The 20,759-nt window shown below is 46.4% G+C and overlaps 1 protein-coding gene across 2 annotated transcripts in view; it reads right to left on the bottom strand.

Moving 5' to 3' along the window:
- The window catches only part of MERTK (MER proto-oncogene, tyrosine kinase), an 84,085-nt gene that overhangs the window by 54,885 nt on the left and 8,441 nt on the right, over positions 1-20,759 (bottom strand). For both annotated transcript variants that reach the window (XM_083348306.1, XM_083348305.1), the window contains exon 4: positions 19,542-19,715. In XM_083348306.1, the coding sequence (XP_083204432.1) occupies positions 19,542-19,715 (174 nt within the window). The remainder of the gene's footprint in view (positions 1-19,541; positions 19,716-20,759) is intronic.

A 20,759-nucleotide genomic window follows, 5' to 3' on the forward strand; every position in this document is an offset into this window, starting at 1 on the left:
CTAAAGGTGGGAAGAACCTACATATATACCTGTGTGACAGTTTAACTGTCAGCTCATTGAATGTGTAATCGGCCTGCCCGGCCCCCGCTCTCCTGCCCCCACTCTCCCACATTCAGCTGCACTAGTTCCGGCTCAGCGGTACAAGCTGGCTTCCATTTAGATCTTGACATCTTCCCTACCCCCAGCTGTTTGGTGCATCCATCCTGTTGCATGCGGCCGCTTGGCATTGTCACTGGACCATCACTCATGCTGTCTCATTCTATCGTGGTGTTGGTCTGCTGCTTAGGCATGTCATGTCCTCATAGAGCATGCAATCGGTCTGCCTGCCCCCTGCTCTCCCGTGTTCGGCCGCACCAACTCAGGCTGTGCTGTATAAGCCGGCCCTTGTTCTGATCTTGATACTCTCTCCATCAGTTGCCAGGTGCATTTATGCTTTGCACGTGGTCATTCGGCGCTGTGGCTGGATCATTGCTCTTGCTGTCGTAGTTATTCGTGGTGTTGGTCTGCTGCATGTGTCAGCTGTTGATGTCCCTATCATACATCTCGCCACAGTCATATTAGTCCACTGTCCTTCCTTTGGCTCAACAGTGGGCTCCACTTGCATTTTCATCACTCCACCTGTCATGCCATCATGTCGTTCGATGCGTAAGCGAGCCAGCTCTTTCATATTTTTATTCATCCAATGTGAGGATGGTAAAAGGTTAACCCATTCAGCTAACCTGTGTTATTGTTCATGCCTCCTCAATGTTTGGTATGGTGACAATAAAAGGCTCTTTTGTATCCTGGAGTTCAGTAGAACTAGCATCTGAGAACGCTCATCCTTATATCCCTTTAGTTGTTAACAACTTAGTCACAGAGCATGTAATAGGTCCGTCCACCCCCCGCCTTCCCGTAATTGGCTGTATTACTCTTGTTTCGGCTGCGCTGGCTGACATCCACTTCAAATTTGCCACTCTGCCTCTCTCCACCTGCCCCGCCCACCGGTCACGTCTTCTTGTGATGCACGGCTGTCTGACGTTGCCGCCGAATCACTCTCCCCACTGTCATGTCTGGATGAGCTGTCAGCATGCAATGTATTTATCCTGGATGGTAATCTCTCCACTATGATTGTCGCATTGATCGCACTGATCTGCTGTCTCCTCCCCAACCTTGTAATGGGTCCAGTCTGTGCTTCCGTATTTCCAATCCTCGTAGTCCCCTGTCGCGCCCTTGTATCCTGTTCATATGGGAGAGGGGTGGTCAGTGATTCGCCCATTCTGGCTACCTGCATGACTGTTTGTATTGTCTCAGCGCCTGGTAGCTGGTGGTAGCTTGACAGGCTGATTGATAGAATGCTGGTTAGACAGCCAGGCCTCCTTCAGTAGGTGACTGCCCTTGGTCAGATCTTGGGTGATTACCTCAGCTCCTGCAACGTTGAAAGTGTGATTGTTCTCAATGGTATGTGTCCACACCTGAGACTGTTGTTCATTACGCCTGACTGCTAACTCATGTCCAAAGGCGTTTCACAGTTTCTCCAACATAATTGCATGAGCAATCGTTACAATTAATTCTGTAAACCACAGATGACATTTCACCTTCAGGCAGGGGTTCCTTAGGGCACATTATTCTTGTCTGCACGGTCTGTCTGGGTTATGTGCTATTTTGATGTCATGGGTCACGAGTATCCATGCAGCCGCCTCGGATACTCCATTGATATACGGAAGTATCACCCAGGTGGCAGTGGTTGATCTGTCTCCAACCGGTTGTGGTTCTTGATGTCAGCAGCAGCGTCGGATGAAATTCGCCAAGTATACATTTTGCATGCATACCTCATAGAGGTGTGCTCGTTCTTTAGACTTTGCTGCTGTTTATTTTATTTATTTATTTATTTTATTGAATTTGTATACCGCCCTATTCCTGTAGGACTCAGGGCGGTTTACAGGGCAGTTAGAACCATGAAATACAAAAATTAAAATCAAAATCAATTAAAACAATTAAATTCAAGCCCCAAAATTAAATCTAAAACCCAATTAAATTAACAACCCCACAGTCTGGACCAAACAGCTCAAAGAGCCAGGTTTTCAGGTCCCGGCAAAATGAGCAAAGGTCGGGGGCAGTCCTAAGTTCCGTGAGTAGTTGGTTCCATAGGGCAGGCGCACCCACAGAGAACGCCCTTCCCCTGGGAATAACCCTCTGGCATTCATTAACCTGCGGTACCCTGAGAAGGCCCTCCCTGTGGGGGCGCACAGGACGATGGGAAGATGATGCCGGCAGCAGGTGTTCCCTTAGATAGTCCAGATCCAAGCCATTTAGGGCTTTATAGGTCATTACCAGCACCTTGAATCTCACCCGAAGGGCAACTGGGCCTGTTGTATTGCAGTGGGTGCTAATTCTGCTAAATAACGCCTAGATACAGCTAATTTTGTGTGTGATAGGATGGTTGCTATCATTGTGTAAAATCCGATCAGTGTTTGTGGAGAGAGTACAGTTAGGCTCACGACTAATTAGTACATCTAGAAAACCTAAGCTGTTATTGGTTTGCTCTTCTGCTGTGAACTGGATATTTGGATAGATTGAATTGAGTCCTTCCATGAATCTACTCTTGTCTCGGTGTTTGATGATGACAAAGATGTTTTTGATGTACCTTGCCGAAAATTTGGGTTTACAGTCGATCATAGCCTTATGCTCTAATTTTTGTAGAACTACCTCGGCAATAAACCCTGAGATGGGAGACCCCATGAGTGTGCCTTTTATTTGTTTGTATATGCAACCATTCAAGGTAAAGTATGTTCTCAGGCAAAAATTCAATAGCTGAACAAGATCCTCTGAATTGAGTAAATTGGGATTCTGTGGCTCCTCATCCTGTAGCAGCTCTCTTATAACAGACACTGCCAGCCCTTGGGACATAGAGGTAAAAATGATATTATATCGAAGGATACCATTACTTCGTCAACCTCTACCGTTATTGTTTTTAACCTCTTCAGAAAATCTTCTGAGGATTTTACTGTGGTCGAAATGTCTGTGACCAGGTGCTGGAATTGTCCGCTCAGCCACTTTGCTAATCCAAAGGTTGGGGTGCCTCTAAGTGAAACAATTGGTCGTAGCAGGACACCTGCTTTGTGGATCTTTGGTAACCCATAGATTTGCACTGTGGGTGAGTCCTTAGGTCGGATCATATTTAAATCTTCCTCATGGACCTTCTTCTGCCTCTTGAGTCTGTGGGTAATCTTGGTAATTTGGTTCTTGAGTGACGTCATTGGGTTCTTGTCAACAATTCTGTACAAACTCCTATCATCTTCCAGTCGTATGTGAGGATTGCATAAGAGGACAATGTGCATCCACCCATGAGAAGTCCTCGGGCCCATATCCCTTCCATTCGATTAGGTTTTGAGGTAGGGATGTGAGGATTGCATAAGAGGACAACATGCAACTCTATCTGGACAGACAGTAACAGGAAATGCAAACCAAGATATTTAAAAATGCTGAAACCATCAGGAGACACCCAGCCACTCTCCACGGCAAGAAGGCACATGATACATCGATGAAGTAACTCTTATACAAAACCTTTGAGACAGATTGCGAAGGACACGCTGCGATAAAGAAAAGGCTGCCTGTGTCTGACGTAAAAGGCCTACACGCCTGGCACAGATGGGATCCTACTTATGAAGTGGCAAAGGCCTGAAGCCGACGGGGATGGAGGCTAGGTTTTTCAAAGCAATCTGGAATTACAAAGAAGAAATAGATTTTTTTTAAAAAACCATCTGCTATGCACAGGCATTGAAAGAGACCAGAGGCATTACCACAGAGGTCACCTTAGCGTATCTTGGCAAGTAGGAGAGACAGTTTAGTCCCCCTTAGCTCTGCTCCCTACATAGTGAGGTAAAAGGAAGGGGCCAGTGCGGATACCCCTGAAATGCATGGAGGTGGACCCTCCCCAAATGAGGCCTCCGGCAGCCACTGGACAGGCATGAGGGGATAAGAGCAGAGGCCCTTATCATGAAGTATTCACTGTAATAACACAGTAAGACTGCTCACTCAGGAAACTACGGGGAAGTAAGACAGAGATGGCTGACCTGGAATTTGCATGAGCACCTCCCAGCTGGGGAGGGCAGAGTTAAGGGCGAGAAGGGGAACAGGACACTTTCTTGTGGAGGAGCTGGGTCAGTGGAGCCGTCAGGGACGTGTAGCCCGGGATGAAGGTGCAGTAGAAGTTGGCGAACCCCAGAAGGCACTGAACATCCTTCATCCGGCGAGGGGGTTCCCAACTACACACGTCCTCCCCTGTTTAATGTCCCTGAGGTGCCTTGCAACGGTCTGTGCCCTAATGGGATCTTCGCACATTTGCTGTAGGTGACGCCAGAACCCCTGGCAGTCAGTCAGAAGGGAACTATTCTGGGCTAATAAGGGTGTGGTCCATCGGGCAGCAGAGCCAGAGAGAAGACTGATGATGAACCCCACCCTAGTTCGATCATCTGGGAAGTCTTCCGCTCTTAGGGCCAGATACAGTTGGCACTGCCCCATGAACGCTGAGAACATGTCCGGCTGCCCATGTTCTGAACCAGCCTGCTACCGGCCCTGCAGCAAAAGCAGGGACAACCCCTTTACAAACGGCAAGAGGCTGGAATAAAGCCTGCCAAATTTATTCACATAAAACAGAGCAAGACAAGACACCAACCATGAACCAGGAGCTAAGAAACAGGAACTATCCAAGCGGTTGCCTTCAGCAAACCAGCCCTCCCACGCATTCCCCTTAAATACAGTTCAAGGCGTGGCCTCTCTCTGCCTCCTTCCGAGGAGCCCCATTGCCTTCCTCTGTTTACTCCTGATTGACTGCCTCCTGCGTCGGGCGTCCTTGAACAGGGCCAGCTGTGGGTCATCTTCATCCACGCTGTCAGGCTCACACAGCTGGGTCTGCGTCGTGACCAGATGAGAGGGGCCTGGCTGGGGGCTCTCATCAAGCTGTCCAATCCCCTCAGCAAGCTCTTCAACACCCCCCTCCTCCTCCTCTGAGTCGTCCGGCCCAACTGCCGAACCCAGAGGCTGACCCTGAATCACAACAGCCCAGTGAACTTATCTGGCATGGCTACTGGACATTTCCAACGTGGCTGGGGAGGGGCAGGCACAGTCAATTGAGCCACTTGACCAGCAACCTGTGTGACTTGCTGGCGTAGCAGTTGGTTCTCAGCTAGCAACTGCTGTTGTTGGGGGTCCATGTTGATTAAAGGTGGCTTGTTATAGGGTGGTGAACAAATTTGTTCTGTCCGCTCCCAATGAGTAGCCTTAAAGAGGCTCAAACGTCCAGCAGAAGCAAATGCAGGCTGAATAAACGGAAGCTGGTCTTTTAACAGTTAACTCCTTCCCAAGGTTTGAATCATATAGCACTTTTGTAATTACCGGGCGATGTTCCAAGGTCTTTGGCAGATGGCCAGCAGCTTCAAAGTCCAGATGTAGACAGGCAGACACGTTACAAATTTCAAGAACAGTTTGTAATTACACAGTACTCAAAACGCCAACAAATTGTTCACCACACCTTTCCTGCGCAGCCACACCCCTTTTATACTCTGTAGGGTGTGGCCCTATGTCTCCCATTGACACCGTTTGGGACTTTGCAATAGTTGCTGCTGCTGTTGACGACGTATCCTACGTCTTTCTCTTGCATCTAATAGGGGCTCCCCGTTGCTGCTGCCGGCCTCTGCTTGCTGTTCTGTTTCCTCCTCTGTTTGGCTGGGGTCCATAGGCACGTCAGCCACAGTCAGTTCTTGCTGACTCACCAGGGGAGTCGGCCCCTCTGGTACGTTGCTCGTGTCAGCTTCCTCCTTTCCCCTATCATACTCTGAGTCATCCTCCGAGTCAGCATGTGAAGATAAAGCACCCTTCGGGGTCGGGGTCACAACACTATCCCCCACCGCATGGCCCTTCCGCCCTTCTGATGGTCTGGATGTGGTCGGGACGGAAACTGGTCGTGGAAAGCCCGTACGAGGTCCGGAGCGTGTACGGAGGAGGCATCCACCCATGAGAGGTCTTCGGGCCCGTATCCCTTCCATTCGATTAGGTTTTGAGGAAGGGATGTGAGCATTGCATAAGAGGACAACATGCAACTCTATCTGGACAGACAGTAACAGGAAATGCAAACCGAGGTATTTAAAAATGCTGAAACCATCAGGAGACGCCCAGCCACTCTCCACGGCAAGGAGGCACACGCTGAAATCAGAAAGTCAACATCTTACCGCGAAGACCCAGGAAGCAGGGCCTGTGGAACTCAATGCCACATGCCATCGATGAAGTAACTCTTATAGAAAACCTTTGAGACAGATTGCAAACGACATGCTGCGATAAAGAAAAGGCTGCCTGTGTCTGACGTAAAAGGCCTACATGCCTGGCACAGACGGGATCCTGCTTATGAAGTGGCAAAGGCCTGAAGCCGATGGGGATGGAGGCTAGGTTTTTCAAAGCAATCTGGAATTACAAAGAAGAAATAGATTTTTTTAAAAAAAGCATCTGCTATGGACAGGCATTGAAAGAGACCAGAGGCATTACCGCAGAGATCACCTTAGCGTATCTTGGGAAGTAGGAGAGCCAGGGCAGTCCCCCTTAGCTCTGCTCCCTACATAGTGAGGTAAAAGGACAGGACCAGTGCGGATACCCCTGAAATGCATGGAGGTGGACCCTCCCCAAATGAGGCCTCTGGCAGCCACTGGAGAGGCGTGAGGGGTTAAGAGCAATTTATTTATTTATTTATTTATTAGATTTCTATACCGCCCTATTCCCGAAGGACTCATGGCAGTTTATAGGGCAAAGTTAAAAACAGTTAAAACAGTACAAAAGTTAGAATACAGTTAAAATTAAAATAGAATTAAATAACGTTAGCCCAAATTTAAAATTTAATTTAAAAATTTAAAACCCCTCAGTCCAGGCCAGCTAGATCAAACAACCAGGTTTTTAGGTCCCGGCGAAATGAACGAAGGTCAGGGGCGGTCCGGAGTTCCACAGGCAGGTCGTTCCACAGGGCAGGCGTGCCCACAGAGAACGCTCTCCCCCTAGGGATAACCCGCCGGCACTCACTGACTGGCAGCACCCTAAGGAGGCCCTCCCTGTGGGAGTGCACAGGATGGGAGATTGATGCTGGCAGCCGGTGCTCCCTAAGATAACCCGGACCCATGCCATTTAGGGCTTTATTGGTCATCACCAGAACCTTGAATCTCAGAGGCAGAGGCCCTTATCATGAGGTATTCACTGTAATAACACAGTAAGACTGTTCACTCAGGAAACTACGAGGAAGCAAGACAGAGATGGCTGACCTGGAATTTGCATGAGCACCTCCCAGCTGGGGAGGGCAGAGTTAACGGCGAGTAGGGGAACAGGACACTTTCTTGTGGAGGAGCTGGGTCAACGGAGCCGTCAGGGACGTATAGCCTGGGATGAAGGTGCAGTAGTAGTTGGCGAACCCCAGAAGGCGCTGAACATGCTTCACCCGGTGAGGGGGTTCCCAACTACACAAGGCCTCCACCTTGCGAGGGTCCATGGCGATGCCTTCAGGAGAGATGATGTGGCCCAGGAACTCTATGGAAGTCTGGAAGAATTGGCACTTCTCCAGCCTTCGTATAGAACTGATTCTCCCGAAGGCATTGCAGAACCATGCGTACGTGGATTTCCCTGGACCGGGAGTAGATCAAAATATTGTCCAGGTAGACCACTACAAACCCATCCAGCATGTCCCTGAACACCTCGTTCATGAAGTGTTGGAAGACCGCAGGGGCGTTAGTCATCCCGAACGCCATTACAGTGTACTCTAAGTGGCCGTATTGGGTGCCAAACGCCATCTTCCATTCATCGCCCTCATGAACTTGCACCAGGTTGTAGGCCCCACATAGGTCGAGCTTCGTGAAGATGGTCGCCTCACGCAGCCTCTCCAGGAGCTCCGGGATCAGCGGCAGGGGATATCGATTCCTCACATTGATGGCGTTCAGTCGGCAGTAATCGCAGCATAGGCGCAGATGCCCCATCTTCTTGATGAAGAGAACTCGGGCCGAGAGAAGAGAGGACGAGGGCTGGATGAATCCCTTGGCTAGGTTCTTCTCCAGGAAGTCCCGCAAGGTGGCCAATTCGGGCTCCGACATGGGATACAGGCGTCCCACTGGCAGCGGCGCGTCAGGCAGGAGGTCCACAGGGCAGTTGTATAGCCGATGTGGGGGCAGACGGTCCACCTCTTTTTCACTGAACATGGCGAAATCTGCTAGGTCAGAAGGCAAGGAGGTGGCAGGGGCGGAAACTTCCTGGCTGGCACAGGTGTGGCGGATGTGGTCCACACATTGTAGACTCGGGAAGGAGATGGCATTCCGTGACCACGCCACCTGAGGATCATGAGTCTGAAGCCAGGCCATCCCCATGACCAGAGGGAAATGGAGCTCACAGGTTACATAGAATTGGATCGCTTCCTCATGCGATCCAATGACCAGACGCAGGGGCTAAGTGGCAAATTTGATGGGTCCTGACACCAGCTCCCGCCCATCGATGGTTTCCACCCTCGACGGGCAATCCACTAGACACAGGGGAATGTTACACTGGGTCGCAAAGGCCCGGTCCATAAAGTTTGTGGTGGCCCCTGAGTCCACCAGCGCATGCGCCGGAATACTCCCTTGTCAGTTCGACACAAAAACCTGGGAAGCAAGGATCAAATGCAGAGGGGCCCAGAGTCCACATCTGCCACTTCGGGTGGCGAACTGGCATGTGCCCGGCCTAGGGTTTCCCTTAGACCGAGCCTGCCCCATTTCCCAGTTTGTTTATTCGAGTTTGGGGCCTGGGGCCAGGCTTCAACATCCCAACTTTCTTTTGGTGGACAGGAGGCAGCGAAGTGTCCACGTGCTCCACAATACAAGCAGAAACCCCCCTGGTGTCTGCGAGTCTTTTCCTGGGCCATCAAGCGGGGTCGGGCTGCTCCCAGCTCCATCGGTTCTTCTGCCGTAGCTGCAAAGGTTGGGGCGACTCGGGGTGCTGCCGGCACGGGGCGAGAAGCAACTGACGGTGTTGGTGCAGGCAGCGGCTCTGGGGCCATCCGTCGACTTTTCCGATGCTGCAGGCGTGCGTCGATCCGGAGACACTGAACCACCAAGGCGCCGAAGGTTGGGGGGACCTCAACTCTGGCCAATTCATCCTGCAGTTCTTCCGACAGGCCATCTTGGAAGGCATCCATTAATGCCGCCTCATTCCAGGTGGAGTCTTGAGACAGCAGTCGGAATTCTGTGATGTAATCCTGCAGGAGGTGCCTCCCCTGTTTAATATCCCTGATATGCTTCGCCACGGTCTGTGCCCTAATGGGGTCTTTGTACATTTGCTGTAGGTGGCACCAGAACCCCTGGCAGTCAGTCAGAAGGGAACTATTCTGGGCTAATAAGGGCGTGGCCCATCGGGCAGCAGAGCCTGAGAGAAGATTGATGATGAACCCCACCCTAGTTCGATCATCTGCGAAGTCTTCCGCTCTTAGGGCCATATACAGTTGGCACTGCCCCATGAATGCTGAGAACATGTCCGGCTGCCCAGTGAACTTAACTGGCGTGGCTACTGGACATTTCCAACGTGGCTGAGGAAGGGCAGGCACAGTCAATTGAGCCACTTGACCAGCAACCTGTGTGACTTGCTGGCGTAGCAGTTGGTTCTCAGCTAGCAACTGCTGTTGTTGTTGGGGGTCCATGTTGATTAAAGGTGGCTTGTTATAGGGTGGTGAACAAATTTGTTCTGTCCGCTCCCAATGAGTAGCCTTAAAGAGGCTCAAAAGTCCAGCAGAAGCAAACGCAGGCTGTATAAACGGAAGCTGGTCTTTTAACAGTTAACTCCTTCCCAAGGTTTGAATCATATAGCACTTTTGTAATTACCGGGCGATGTTCCAAGGTCTTTGGCAGATGGCCAGCAGCTTCAAAGTCCAGATGTAGACAGGCAGACACGTTACAAATTTCAAGAACAGTTTGTAATTACACAGTACTCAAAACGCCAACAAATTGTTCACCACGCCTTTCCTGTGCAGCCACGCCCCTTTTATACTCTGTAGGGTGTGGCCCTATGTCTCCCATCCACACCGCTTGGGACTTTGCAATAGTTGCTGCTGCTGTTGACGACATATCCTACATCTTTCTCTTGCATCTAATAGGGGCTCCCCGTTGCTGCTGCCGGCCTCTGCTTGCTGTTCTGTTTCCTCCTCTGTTTGGCTGGGGTCCATAGGCATGTCAGCCACAGTCAGTTCTTGCTGACTCACCAGGGGAGTCGGCCCCTCCGGTACGTTGCTCGTGTCAGCTTCCTACTTTCCCCTATCATACTCTGAGTTATCCTCCGAGTCAGCATGTGAAGATAAAGCACCCTCCGGGGCTGGGGTCACAACACTATCCCCCACCGCAGGGCCCTTCCCCGGGTCTGATGGTCTGGATGTGGTCGGGACGGAAACTGGTCGTGGAAAGCCCGTACGAGGTCCGGAGAGTGTACGGAGGAGGCATCCACCCATGAGAGGTCTTCGGGCCCGTATCCCTTCCATTCGATTAGGTTTTGAGGAAGGGATGTGAGCATTGCATAAGAGGACAACATGCAACTCTATCTGGACAGACAGTAACAGGAAATGCAAACCGAGGTATTTAAAAATGCTGAAACCATCAGGAGACGCCCAGCCACTCTCCACGGCAAGGAGGCACACGCTGAAATCAGAAAGTCAACATCTTACCGCGAAGACCCAGGAAGCAGGGCCTGTGGAACTCAATGCCACATGCCATCGATGAAGTTACTCTTATACAAAACCTTTGAGACAGATTGCGAACGACACGCTGCGATAAAGAAAAGGCTGCCTGTGTCTGACGTAAAAGGCCTACATGCCTGGCACAGACGGGATCCTGCTTATGAAGTGGCAAAGGCCTGAAGCTGATGGGGATGGAGGCTAGGTTTTTCAAAGCAATCTGGAATTACAAAGAAGAAATAGATTTTTTTAAAAAAAGCATCTGCTATGGACAGGCATTGAAAGAGACCAGAGGCATTACCACAGAGATCACCTTAGCGTATCTTGGGAAGTAGGAGAGCCAGGGCAGTTCCTCTTAGCTCTGCTCCCTACATAGTGAGGTAAAAGGATGGGGCCACTGCGGATACTCCTGAAATGCATGGAGGTGGACCCTCCCCAAATGAGGCCTCTGGCAACCACTGGAGAGGCGTGAGGGGTTAAGAGCAATTTATTTATTTATTTATTTAGTTATTAGATTTCTATACCACCCTATTCCCGAAGGACTCATGGCAGTTTACAGGGCAAATTTAAAAACAGTTAAAACAGTACAAAAGTTAGAATACAGTTAAAATTAAAATAGAATTAAATAACGTGCTGTTCTGTTTCCTCCTCTGTTTGGCTGGGGTCCATAGGCACGTCAGCCACAGTCAGTTCTTGCTGACTCATCAAGGGAGTTGGCCCCTCCGGTACGTTACTCGTGTCAGCTTCCTCCTTTCCCATATCATCCTCCGAGTCATCCTCCAAGTCAGCATACGAAGATAAAGCACCCTCTGGGGCCGGGGTCACAACACATCTATCGCAAATTGCCCTTCCTGCATGACTGCATCCAGGGTGATTTGCCTCCCAATTCACTCCAGAGAAGACCTCTTGTGGACTCTGTGGAATGCCTGCTTGCGGTCCGCCAATTCCAGCATCCGGCCATACGTGCCTTGATTAATGACCACCCTAGGCGAATTAGCGGTTTTTTTATTTTTTTGTTTATTTGTGTATCAAGCAAACATTAAGTCAATAGCGGTTTACATCACCTTGCGATGAGGAAATAAGGTTGTCCCGTTACATATAAGAAAGCAACCACCAAGAAAGGAAAACTTATTGCATATAACAAGTAATAAAGTTCAACTAATAGCTCTTTTTGACATCCAATTGTACCATTGACTCCAAGACAAATAATAATCTGTGTCCTCTCGTCCCTTTAACATCATTGTGCTGCCACCACGTGGCTGGGTGGAGAAATCACAATGTGGGCAGTCAGACCCTCCTACTATATGATGTATTTCCTTTCCCCTCCCCTTTCTGGGATGGACTTCCTCCTCCTTCTTCCCTAGTGAGCCATGCTTCATTAGCAGAAAACATGGGGTCCCAATATGCAGACCCTGGGAACATTATCATCTTCTAACCTTGGAGACACCTCGGGAATATCTTGGAAATGCTGTACAACGTCATCTGAATTGCAATAAAGGTATTTCTATATAAAAGGTGTTTCTACGAGTTTAAACTATCTGGAGAGACCTGTTAAAGTTAATTATATCTGCTTACACAGACCATAGAAGTCTTACAAGAGATTAATTAAAGCACAACACCGTCGTTCCAGAATAATCATAGTGAGCCAAACTGATTCTGCACAGTTCATTATTTTCTGAATTACTATTTGGTCAGGTGGGCTAACATCCATCTTCCAATATTGGGCCCACGCCAATCTTGCAGCAGTGGTTATATGTAACAACAGGTACCACGCAGTTCTGTTTATATTTCGTGGTCTTATCCCCAATAAAAACACCTCAGGACACAATTGTATATGGTATCCCAACATCTCACTTAGCCATTTCTGGATATTCTTCCAGAAGTTCATAGCCTCTCGACAGGTCCACCATTGGTGGAAATATGTGCCTTCTTTGACACCACATTTCCAACAAGTTGGGGATGTTCCAGGAAACATTTTGGCGAGCCTAGCCGGCGGTAAATGCCAACAATATGACATTTTATATATATTTTCTTTGTATGCTATTGACCGTGTTAACTTAATGTTCTTAACCCAAATTTCGCTCCACCTCTCAATATCTATTGAGCAACCTAAATCTCACCCAGGCATGGATCAAGGCCTTCGCGCCCTCCTCAGCTACTTCCATAGCCATAAAAATTTATAACACTTAGATAAGATCTTATCATCCACTCCCAACAAAATCCTATCCAGGGTATGGAGCTCTCGACAAATTCCAAGCGTCTGCCTGTCCTTCGTGTATTTACTACTAATTTGCAGATAGGTCCACCAATCTAAATTTAACCCCTGTTCCTGAAGTGATAACTTTGTTTTTAAGTTCCCATTTAGATCTAATAACTCTTTATAAGTCAACTTTTTCTCAAAATTCTATAATGTCGGATAGCACAGCTTCCAGGGGTGAGGTCCAAGGTGGCACTTTATTATAATATATTTTCCTAATTCTGGCCCAGATCTCAATCAAAACTCCATGTAAATAATATTTAGTAAAGTATTCTGGGGGTCTACCTCTTTCCCACCATAGGTGGGCGTACCACCCCTGCTGGAGATCGTGGCCTTAAGTTACCAACAAACGTTTACGTGCCAGTGTGACCCATTCACAAATCCATACCAGGATCGCCAAATTATAATAGTTTTGCCAATTTGGAACCCCGAATCCAACCTGTTCTTTCGGTTTCTGCATCATTTTTAATCTAATTCGGGGTTTCTTGCCCTGCCAAATAACTCTACTGGTACTCCTATCCAAATTCCTAAAAAAAGTTTTATCTAATCTAACCAGGGCCGTCTAAAAAAGGAATACCAATCTAGGCAAGACCTGGGTTTTGATCAAAGCTATCCGACCCATTAGTGAAAGTTGTAGCTTACCCCATTTCTCTAAGTCTTTCTCCAATTGTCCGACCAATTTTAAATGATTATCCACCTTTATTGAGGAACATCTATCGGACAGCCATATACCCAAATATTTAATTTTATGAACTATCTGGAAGCCCAAAGTATTTTGTAGTTCTAACTACAATATTAACTATAATATTCGTTTTTTCTTTATTTATTCGTAATCCAGCTACTTCACCAAATTTCTGTATCCTATCAATAAGTTGGCAGCCAGAAGTTAATGGCTCTTCTAAGACAAAGACTAGGTCGTCTGCAAACGCCTGAACTTTATATTCTTGTTCTCTAACCTTCAGCCCTCTTATACCCAAATCCTCTCTTATTGACCTAAGCAGAGGTTCTAGAGAGAATATAAACAACAATGGAGAAAGTGAGCAACCTTGTCTCGTGCCTTTCGCTATCGTCACTTCATCCGACTCTTCGCCGTTAACCAAAATCTTAGCCTTCTGTTGACTGTAGATGGCCTGAATTACATTCAAGAAATAATCACCAGCCTCCATATATTTCAATTGTAATATGAGATAATTCCAATTAACCCTGTCGAAGGCTTTCTGGGTGTCTAAAAAGAGAAGCGCCACCTGCTTTTCAGGATGGGCCTCATAATACTCCAAAACATCCATTATAATTCGCACATTGTCTTTTAGCTGTCTAGCAGGTAAAAACCCATTTTGATCAATATGAATAAATTCATTGAGGTATCGCTTAAGTCTAGCCACCATTACAGCTGCGAAGATTTTGTAATCAGAGTTAAGAAGTGAAATGGGCCTATAGTTATGTATAAGAGTGTGGTCCACCCCTTCTTTCGGTATCAAAGAAATATAGGCTTCTAACCATGACTTAGGAACTTTAGACTCCTTCAACACCATATTAAAGATATCCTTCATATATTTTATAAATAGATCTGTGAAGATTTTATAAATCTTTGCTGGTAGGCCATCAGTGCCAGGGGTTTTCCCTGTCTTTTGTCCCTTGATCGCAATCTCTATCTCTCCTTCCGTAACATCCTTATTTAGCAAATCCCTGGCTGATTCTGGAAATTTGGGGAGGTTTGAACAATCTAAGTATTCCTTAATTTTCTTATCAGATATCTGCTCATTTGTATAGAGTTGTGAGAAAAATTCCTGAGCAATTTCTTTTTTCCGTTCATTATCCACCTGTATAACTCCTCTCTTATCTTGCAATTGATCTATCCGTCTACTTTGCCTTTCCTTCTTTAATTTATAGGTGAGCCACCAGCCCGCCCTATTAGCATGCTCAAAGTGGTGTTGTCTGGCCATTTTAAGCTTATGAGCTAAATCCTCTTGGTCTAATAAAAGAGGTTGATGTTTACCAGCGTCTACCGCTTCCTTGGCTTTAACATTTAATGAATTGGTCTGTAAACTCCTCTCAGCAGTCCGCAACCTTGCCGCCCCCCAATAGTTAATTAATATTCTAGTGGGCTAATGGATAAGGAACCAGTAGAAAGGAACAAAGATATATATAACAATGTTACAAGTCTCTTTTCTTGCAGACGTTCCTCACCGCTCTCCTGTAGTTCCCCGTGGCTAATTTATAGCAGTAGCTTAATCACCATACAATCCACATCCAAGCCAGAAGAGCGACAATAAGAGGTAGCTTCCTGCTACTTGCCAGCTGATTGTCAAATGAGTTTATAGGAAAAAAAAACACAGCGGCAAAAGTAGATCATAAAAAGTCCAAGGAGGTTCCCAAATACACTGGAAATGGGGAAAAAGCTGTGCCCAATCAGTTCTACTAATTCAGCAAATGGTCTAGAGCCCGATCTCCCCAGTGTTCACAGAACCTCTGAGCTGCTCACAAGAAAAACTATTCTGCCGCTTCCAGCCGCAATCCAGTCTTACACCTCCCGAATCCCTTCAAACTCAATTTTAAGGGGGCGATCCATTCCTCTCTCGCAGTTTAATTAATACTGTACCAACGCCACTTCTGCTCCATTTCCCCAAAAGCACTCTGTCATGGTGATGGGCCCGATATTCTCTCGGCAGGGCCCTCCTCTCTTTACCGGAGATCAGGACTGTCCTTCACTTCACCGGAGGTTCACACTACTCCAGCAAGCCCAGACCTCTATCCTTCTTTGCCAATTGCTCCACGATCAGCAACAGCTCATTTAGCTGCTCAGTAGACAAAAAAACAAAGCTCGGCAGTTCAGGAAAGTTTTCCCTACCATTCCGCTTTCCTTTGACGTCACGCCAGAAGTCCGCGAATTGGCATTTTGATGACAGGGGTCCGTGGATGTCAGGAGTGTTGTTGTCAGGCTCTCACAAGTTCCTTGGTCACCATATACGTTCCTTGGTCACCATATACCAGTTCCTTGGTCACCATATACGTGAGGTCACAGAGAGGGCTAGGCAGCATATTGTGCCGCAAGATGGAGCCTCTGCGTGCATTGGACAACCCTGGCCCCGCTGACAAATTAGTCCATAACTTGTCATCTAAAACCCTTACTCAAGGACAGATCGGACTATTGCAACGGGATGCCGGCCACAATTTAATGGATGCACGGACCGTCGACTTCTTGGCTGCCTTAGAGCCAGCTGTACAGCAGATTGGGGCTAATGACGAGACCAGGAGTTCTATCAGGCAGCGTGTTACGGGTCTGCTTATGGCCCATAGGTGATGCCAGGTCCTGTCGGCTATGGAGGAGGAGGCCCTGCAACAAGACCATCATCATCCTTCTGGCGGACAAGGGCAGAGCAACGTTTGTCATGGACAGGCCAGAATATATCCATAAGGCCCTTATGTTGCTCAGTGATAATAGTGCCTACCGGGTGATTAAAAAGGATCTGATGGCAACCCTCAAAAATCAGTTCACCAAGGTGCTGGACAGATTCAAATGACAGGGGAAGATCGAGGACGTGCTGAGAGCTTTGTGTCCTAGGGATGTGCCCATGGCCAGGTTTTATGGAGTTCCAAAAATCCATAAGGAAGGGGCTCCTCTGCAACCTATTGTGTTGTTCAGGGGAACCCCAACCTCAGGGTTGGCTAAATGACTGAGTGGTAGGATTGGGTATCTGGTGGCGGATAGTGACACCACAGTAAGCTCGTAGGGGGAGTTCCTGGACAAGATAAGATCTTTGAGCATAGAGGAGGATGAGGTCATGATATCTTATGACGTCACCTCGCTGTTTACCTCAATCCTGCAGGATTTAGTGATTGCAGTGATAAGGAATCGCCTGCAATAGGGGGCAAGGTGACACCAGGACTCACTTGACACTGAGTACCTCATGCAGCTTATGACCCTATGCGTCAGAATTTATTTTACGTTCCAAGGTGTCATCTATGAGCAGGTAAAGGGTACACCCATGGGGTCCCCAATCTCGGGGGTCATTGCAGAGGCTGTCCTGCAACAATTGGAGGCCCAGGTGATGTCCACATATCGTCCCAGGTTTTGGGCTAGTTACGTGGATGACACATTTGTGGTCATCAATAGGCAGGACAAAACCAGGTTCATGAGTGAGCTGAACTCCGTTTATCCAGATATCCACTTTACAGTAGAGGTCAATGGAACCTTAGCCTTCCTGGATGTGTTGGTTAGCCGCCAATTGGATGGTTCTCTCCATACATCAGTCTACTGCAAACCCACGCATACTGACAGAATTCTTCATTATAGCAGCAACCACACTATAGCCCATAAGGTCAGCTGTATCACGACGCTGTTCAGGTGGGTGGATATACACTGCAGTACAGACAGGACAAGGGAGGAGGAGAGGTGCCACCTTTACCATATCTGCAGGAGTAACGGGTATTCATTGCACTTTATCAGACAGTACAGTAGGCCACATGAACCCCCTAAGGACCAACAAGAGGGCACGCTGGTGGCATGGATAACGCTGCTGTATATCAATGGTGTATCTGAAGCCACAGCGTGGATATTAGCTCCCTATAACGTCAGTATTGCCTATAAACCTGACCAACCCTGCGTGCCAGGGTAATGCATCCAAAGAACCCGCTCCCCAACGAGGAAAGATCCTCAGTGATATATAGGGTGAGATGTGAGGACTGTTGTAACTATGTTGGGGAGACAGCAAAATGGCTGAGGACCAGGATGCATGAGCATGAGCTTGCTGTCAGATGGCAAGAACAACACTAACAGGTGTGGACACACACAGCCAGTCATAACTATACTTTTGACTTGGTGGGAGCCGAGGCCATTGCCCAGGACAGCACTAAGGGCGGCCAACTGCTCAAGGAGGCTTGGTTTTTGGAAGAGTTTTCAATCAATCGCCGTATAGATCTGCTCCCCGCCTATCAGGCACTGAGGAGCTGGGAGGAGCAATGCAAGCAATGCAAGCACTTACAGAGGGTGCCTTCAAGGCAGGACCAGGACTCCCTGGCCATGCGGCACCAGCGCATCGTGACTGGTAAAAAGGGAGGGGAACCCCTAAGACACCTACCATGGAGGCACGTGTGACAACGGGAGGGCTGATCGCGGCAGAAAGAACAGCTCACGACCTGCCCTTGACAACGGGCATTCGGACACATTCACACTTTACGAGGAGGGTGCAACACCCTCAACCTGAGAACACACGGATGAGAGTGAGTATGGGGCAGCTCAGGACAATACGTTGGCCAACGAAAGCTACGTATATTAAAATGGTTAGTTTTGACTTTATCCTGGTGTTCGAGTATTTTTTTCTAGTACACACACACACACACACACACACACACACACACACTGTGCATTTTCCACAAACACTCTATACTCAAAATAGTTATATAGATATAAATTATATTAATTATATTTCATTTGAAAGTACCTTTAAATAAATTTTAGACATGTCCATTATACTATTGAAATAACTTTCTCAATGGTTGAGTTTAAAAACAACAACAAATTAACTACTTGGAAGGATAATACCCTTTAAAACAATCCATCAAATCAAGGAAATTGCATGATTTTCTGAAATTATTTAAAAATACTTAAGTCCCACATAAAAACTTTCAACAATAACCCTGAGGAACCTTAGGTGTGAAGCTACACATTTCCCAGTTTCTCCAGTTACTGAAAACTTGATTTGTGTTCTTAGGGTTCTAAAATAATTTCCTACAATACATGTTTACTGTTTCTTTCCTAGATTTATATTTTGCATTTTTTTTCAGGGACTCTCATAATTTTACATAGGATCTCCCTTCATTTAACCCCACAATAATCCTACCAGATTGATGAACCCAAAATCATTCTCTGATGTTCCAAAACTGAGAGTACATTTGAACAGATCTCCAAATCTAATACCTGAGCCATCACTCTACTCTCTCTCTCTCTCTCTCTTAAATACAACTTTAATTGATCTAAGGTATAGATTTGCCAAATACTGAAGTAATATGGCAAATAGTGAGGTTAAATATCAATCTTCTAATGCCCACTCTATTAGTAGCATCACTAGTTAAAGTACTAGTTAAATCCATTCTCTACCAATAGATTCAACTATAAAAACCTGAAGAATTGATTGATTTCTAACATTTGTATAGCCATCCATCTTAAAACAACTTATTATGACAGCATAATAAATATTATTTTAGTCTTTTAACTATGACATATTATTAATTAAATCTAGGATCATCTTCATGTAAAGTATCTATCTATCCATCTGCACACAATATATATTGTATTATGTGTGCATTCCTCCCACACATATATATTGCTGACTTTAAAAAACTCTCAGTTTTCTGTTATTAAATTGTTTCCTATAGAAATAGGCAAAAAAATAAAATAAACGGTTTTATTTGGGATACTCCCTTTAAAATAACTTTATCATTAATCTCCTCATTATAAAAACAAGACAAGAATGTCCAGAACTCAACTATATGATAAATTACACACTTCAGTTATATTTATTGTCCCGCTGTTCCAATGCAGAATAGCAAACCATTCATGCTAGATTTTTGTCAAGACAGATGGATTTAACTCACCTGGTATGCTCAGCACAGAGGGAGAACTGTCAGTTTTCTTTGGGATTTGGTTGCTGTTCCAATGCCAGCGAATCTCAACAGGCTCAGGAGGCCCCACAGCATGACATGTGAGATTGAACGGTTTATTTCGGGTAACATTCAGCCCCTGGGGCTGCTTAATGAAATGTGGCAGTCCTGCAGGCAGCAGAAGTAAAAGCACTACTAAGAAGTTGAAAACAAGAGACATGTAGAACTACAGTGGCCTCTCCAACCCATGATGGTTTCTCCATTGTGGGACTGTGGATGACAGCAGTTATAAACCATAACATCTGGATTTCCTCAAATTGGAAAGACTGGACTTATATGATTAAGCTTTAAGCATTAAGTACAATGATTTCTCATTGCAGTGTCATTCAGTCTCGAACCTGAGATACTAAGTGCCATATTTAATAGCTAGAGACGAGCAATCTTAATATGATCAAATGATAAACACAAGAGTTCAGTGTTTCTCAAACTTGGCAACTTTAAGATGTGTGGACGTCAACTCCCAAACTCCTGCCACCATGCAATTTTAAAACAAGCAAGGAGGTTGTGGGTTCTTTTGATGTTTTATACAGTAATCTTCAATTATGGTATTTTTAAATACTATTTTTTTACAATCACATAAGAATGAATACACACACACACACACACACACACACACACACACACATGAATGATCACTGAACCAATTCATGTTGTGTATTTTAAAAATGGTGAATTATATAAAAAAAGGTAAGGAAAGAGCCTTGATACTCAGCACAATGACTAATGGCGTGCTGGAATTGTTGTTAATAAATCAATAAATAAAAATACAACAAAGTTAAGTGCACCAGCCAAAATGGATAGGAGCACTTGAAACTCAAGCCCCAAAATAGTACTTTCAAAATAATTTCCAAAGGTCTTCACTGCATGAAAGAATTAAGCAATTGAGCAAGATGGAGTAGTAATCTTGCTATTCTCATTTTTACCCATATCAATTGAGATAGGACTTACGCTGTACAAAATCTAAAAGCTCTGCATGCCTTTAGAGCGTTTCCTCTTTGCCTTCATATTTTAATTAATAGATAATATAATTGATTATAAAATCAATCTGATAGTCCATCAAGATCTCCTTTAACCTGCTATTTCTACCAGTCTGGCATGGTGCTGGTCTGGCTCACACTGCCATCCATACCCTATTAAAATTATTCTGTTTTC

This window comes from Vipera ursinii, assembly GCF_947247035.1.
Source record: "Vipera ursinii genome assembly, chromosome: 1".
In the NCBI taxonomy this organism is placed as follows: domain Eukaryota; kingdom Metazoa; phylum Chordata; class Lepidosauria; order Squamata; family Viperidae; genus Vipera; species Vipera ursinii.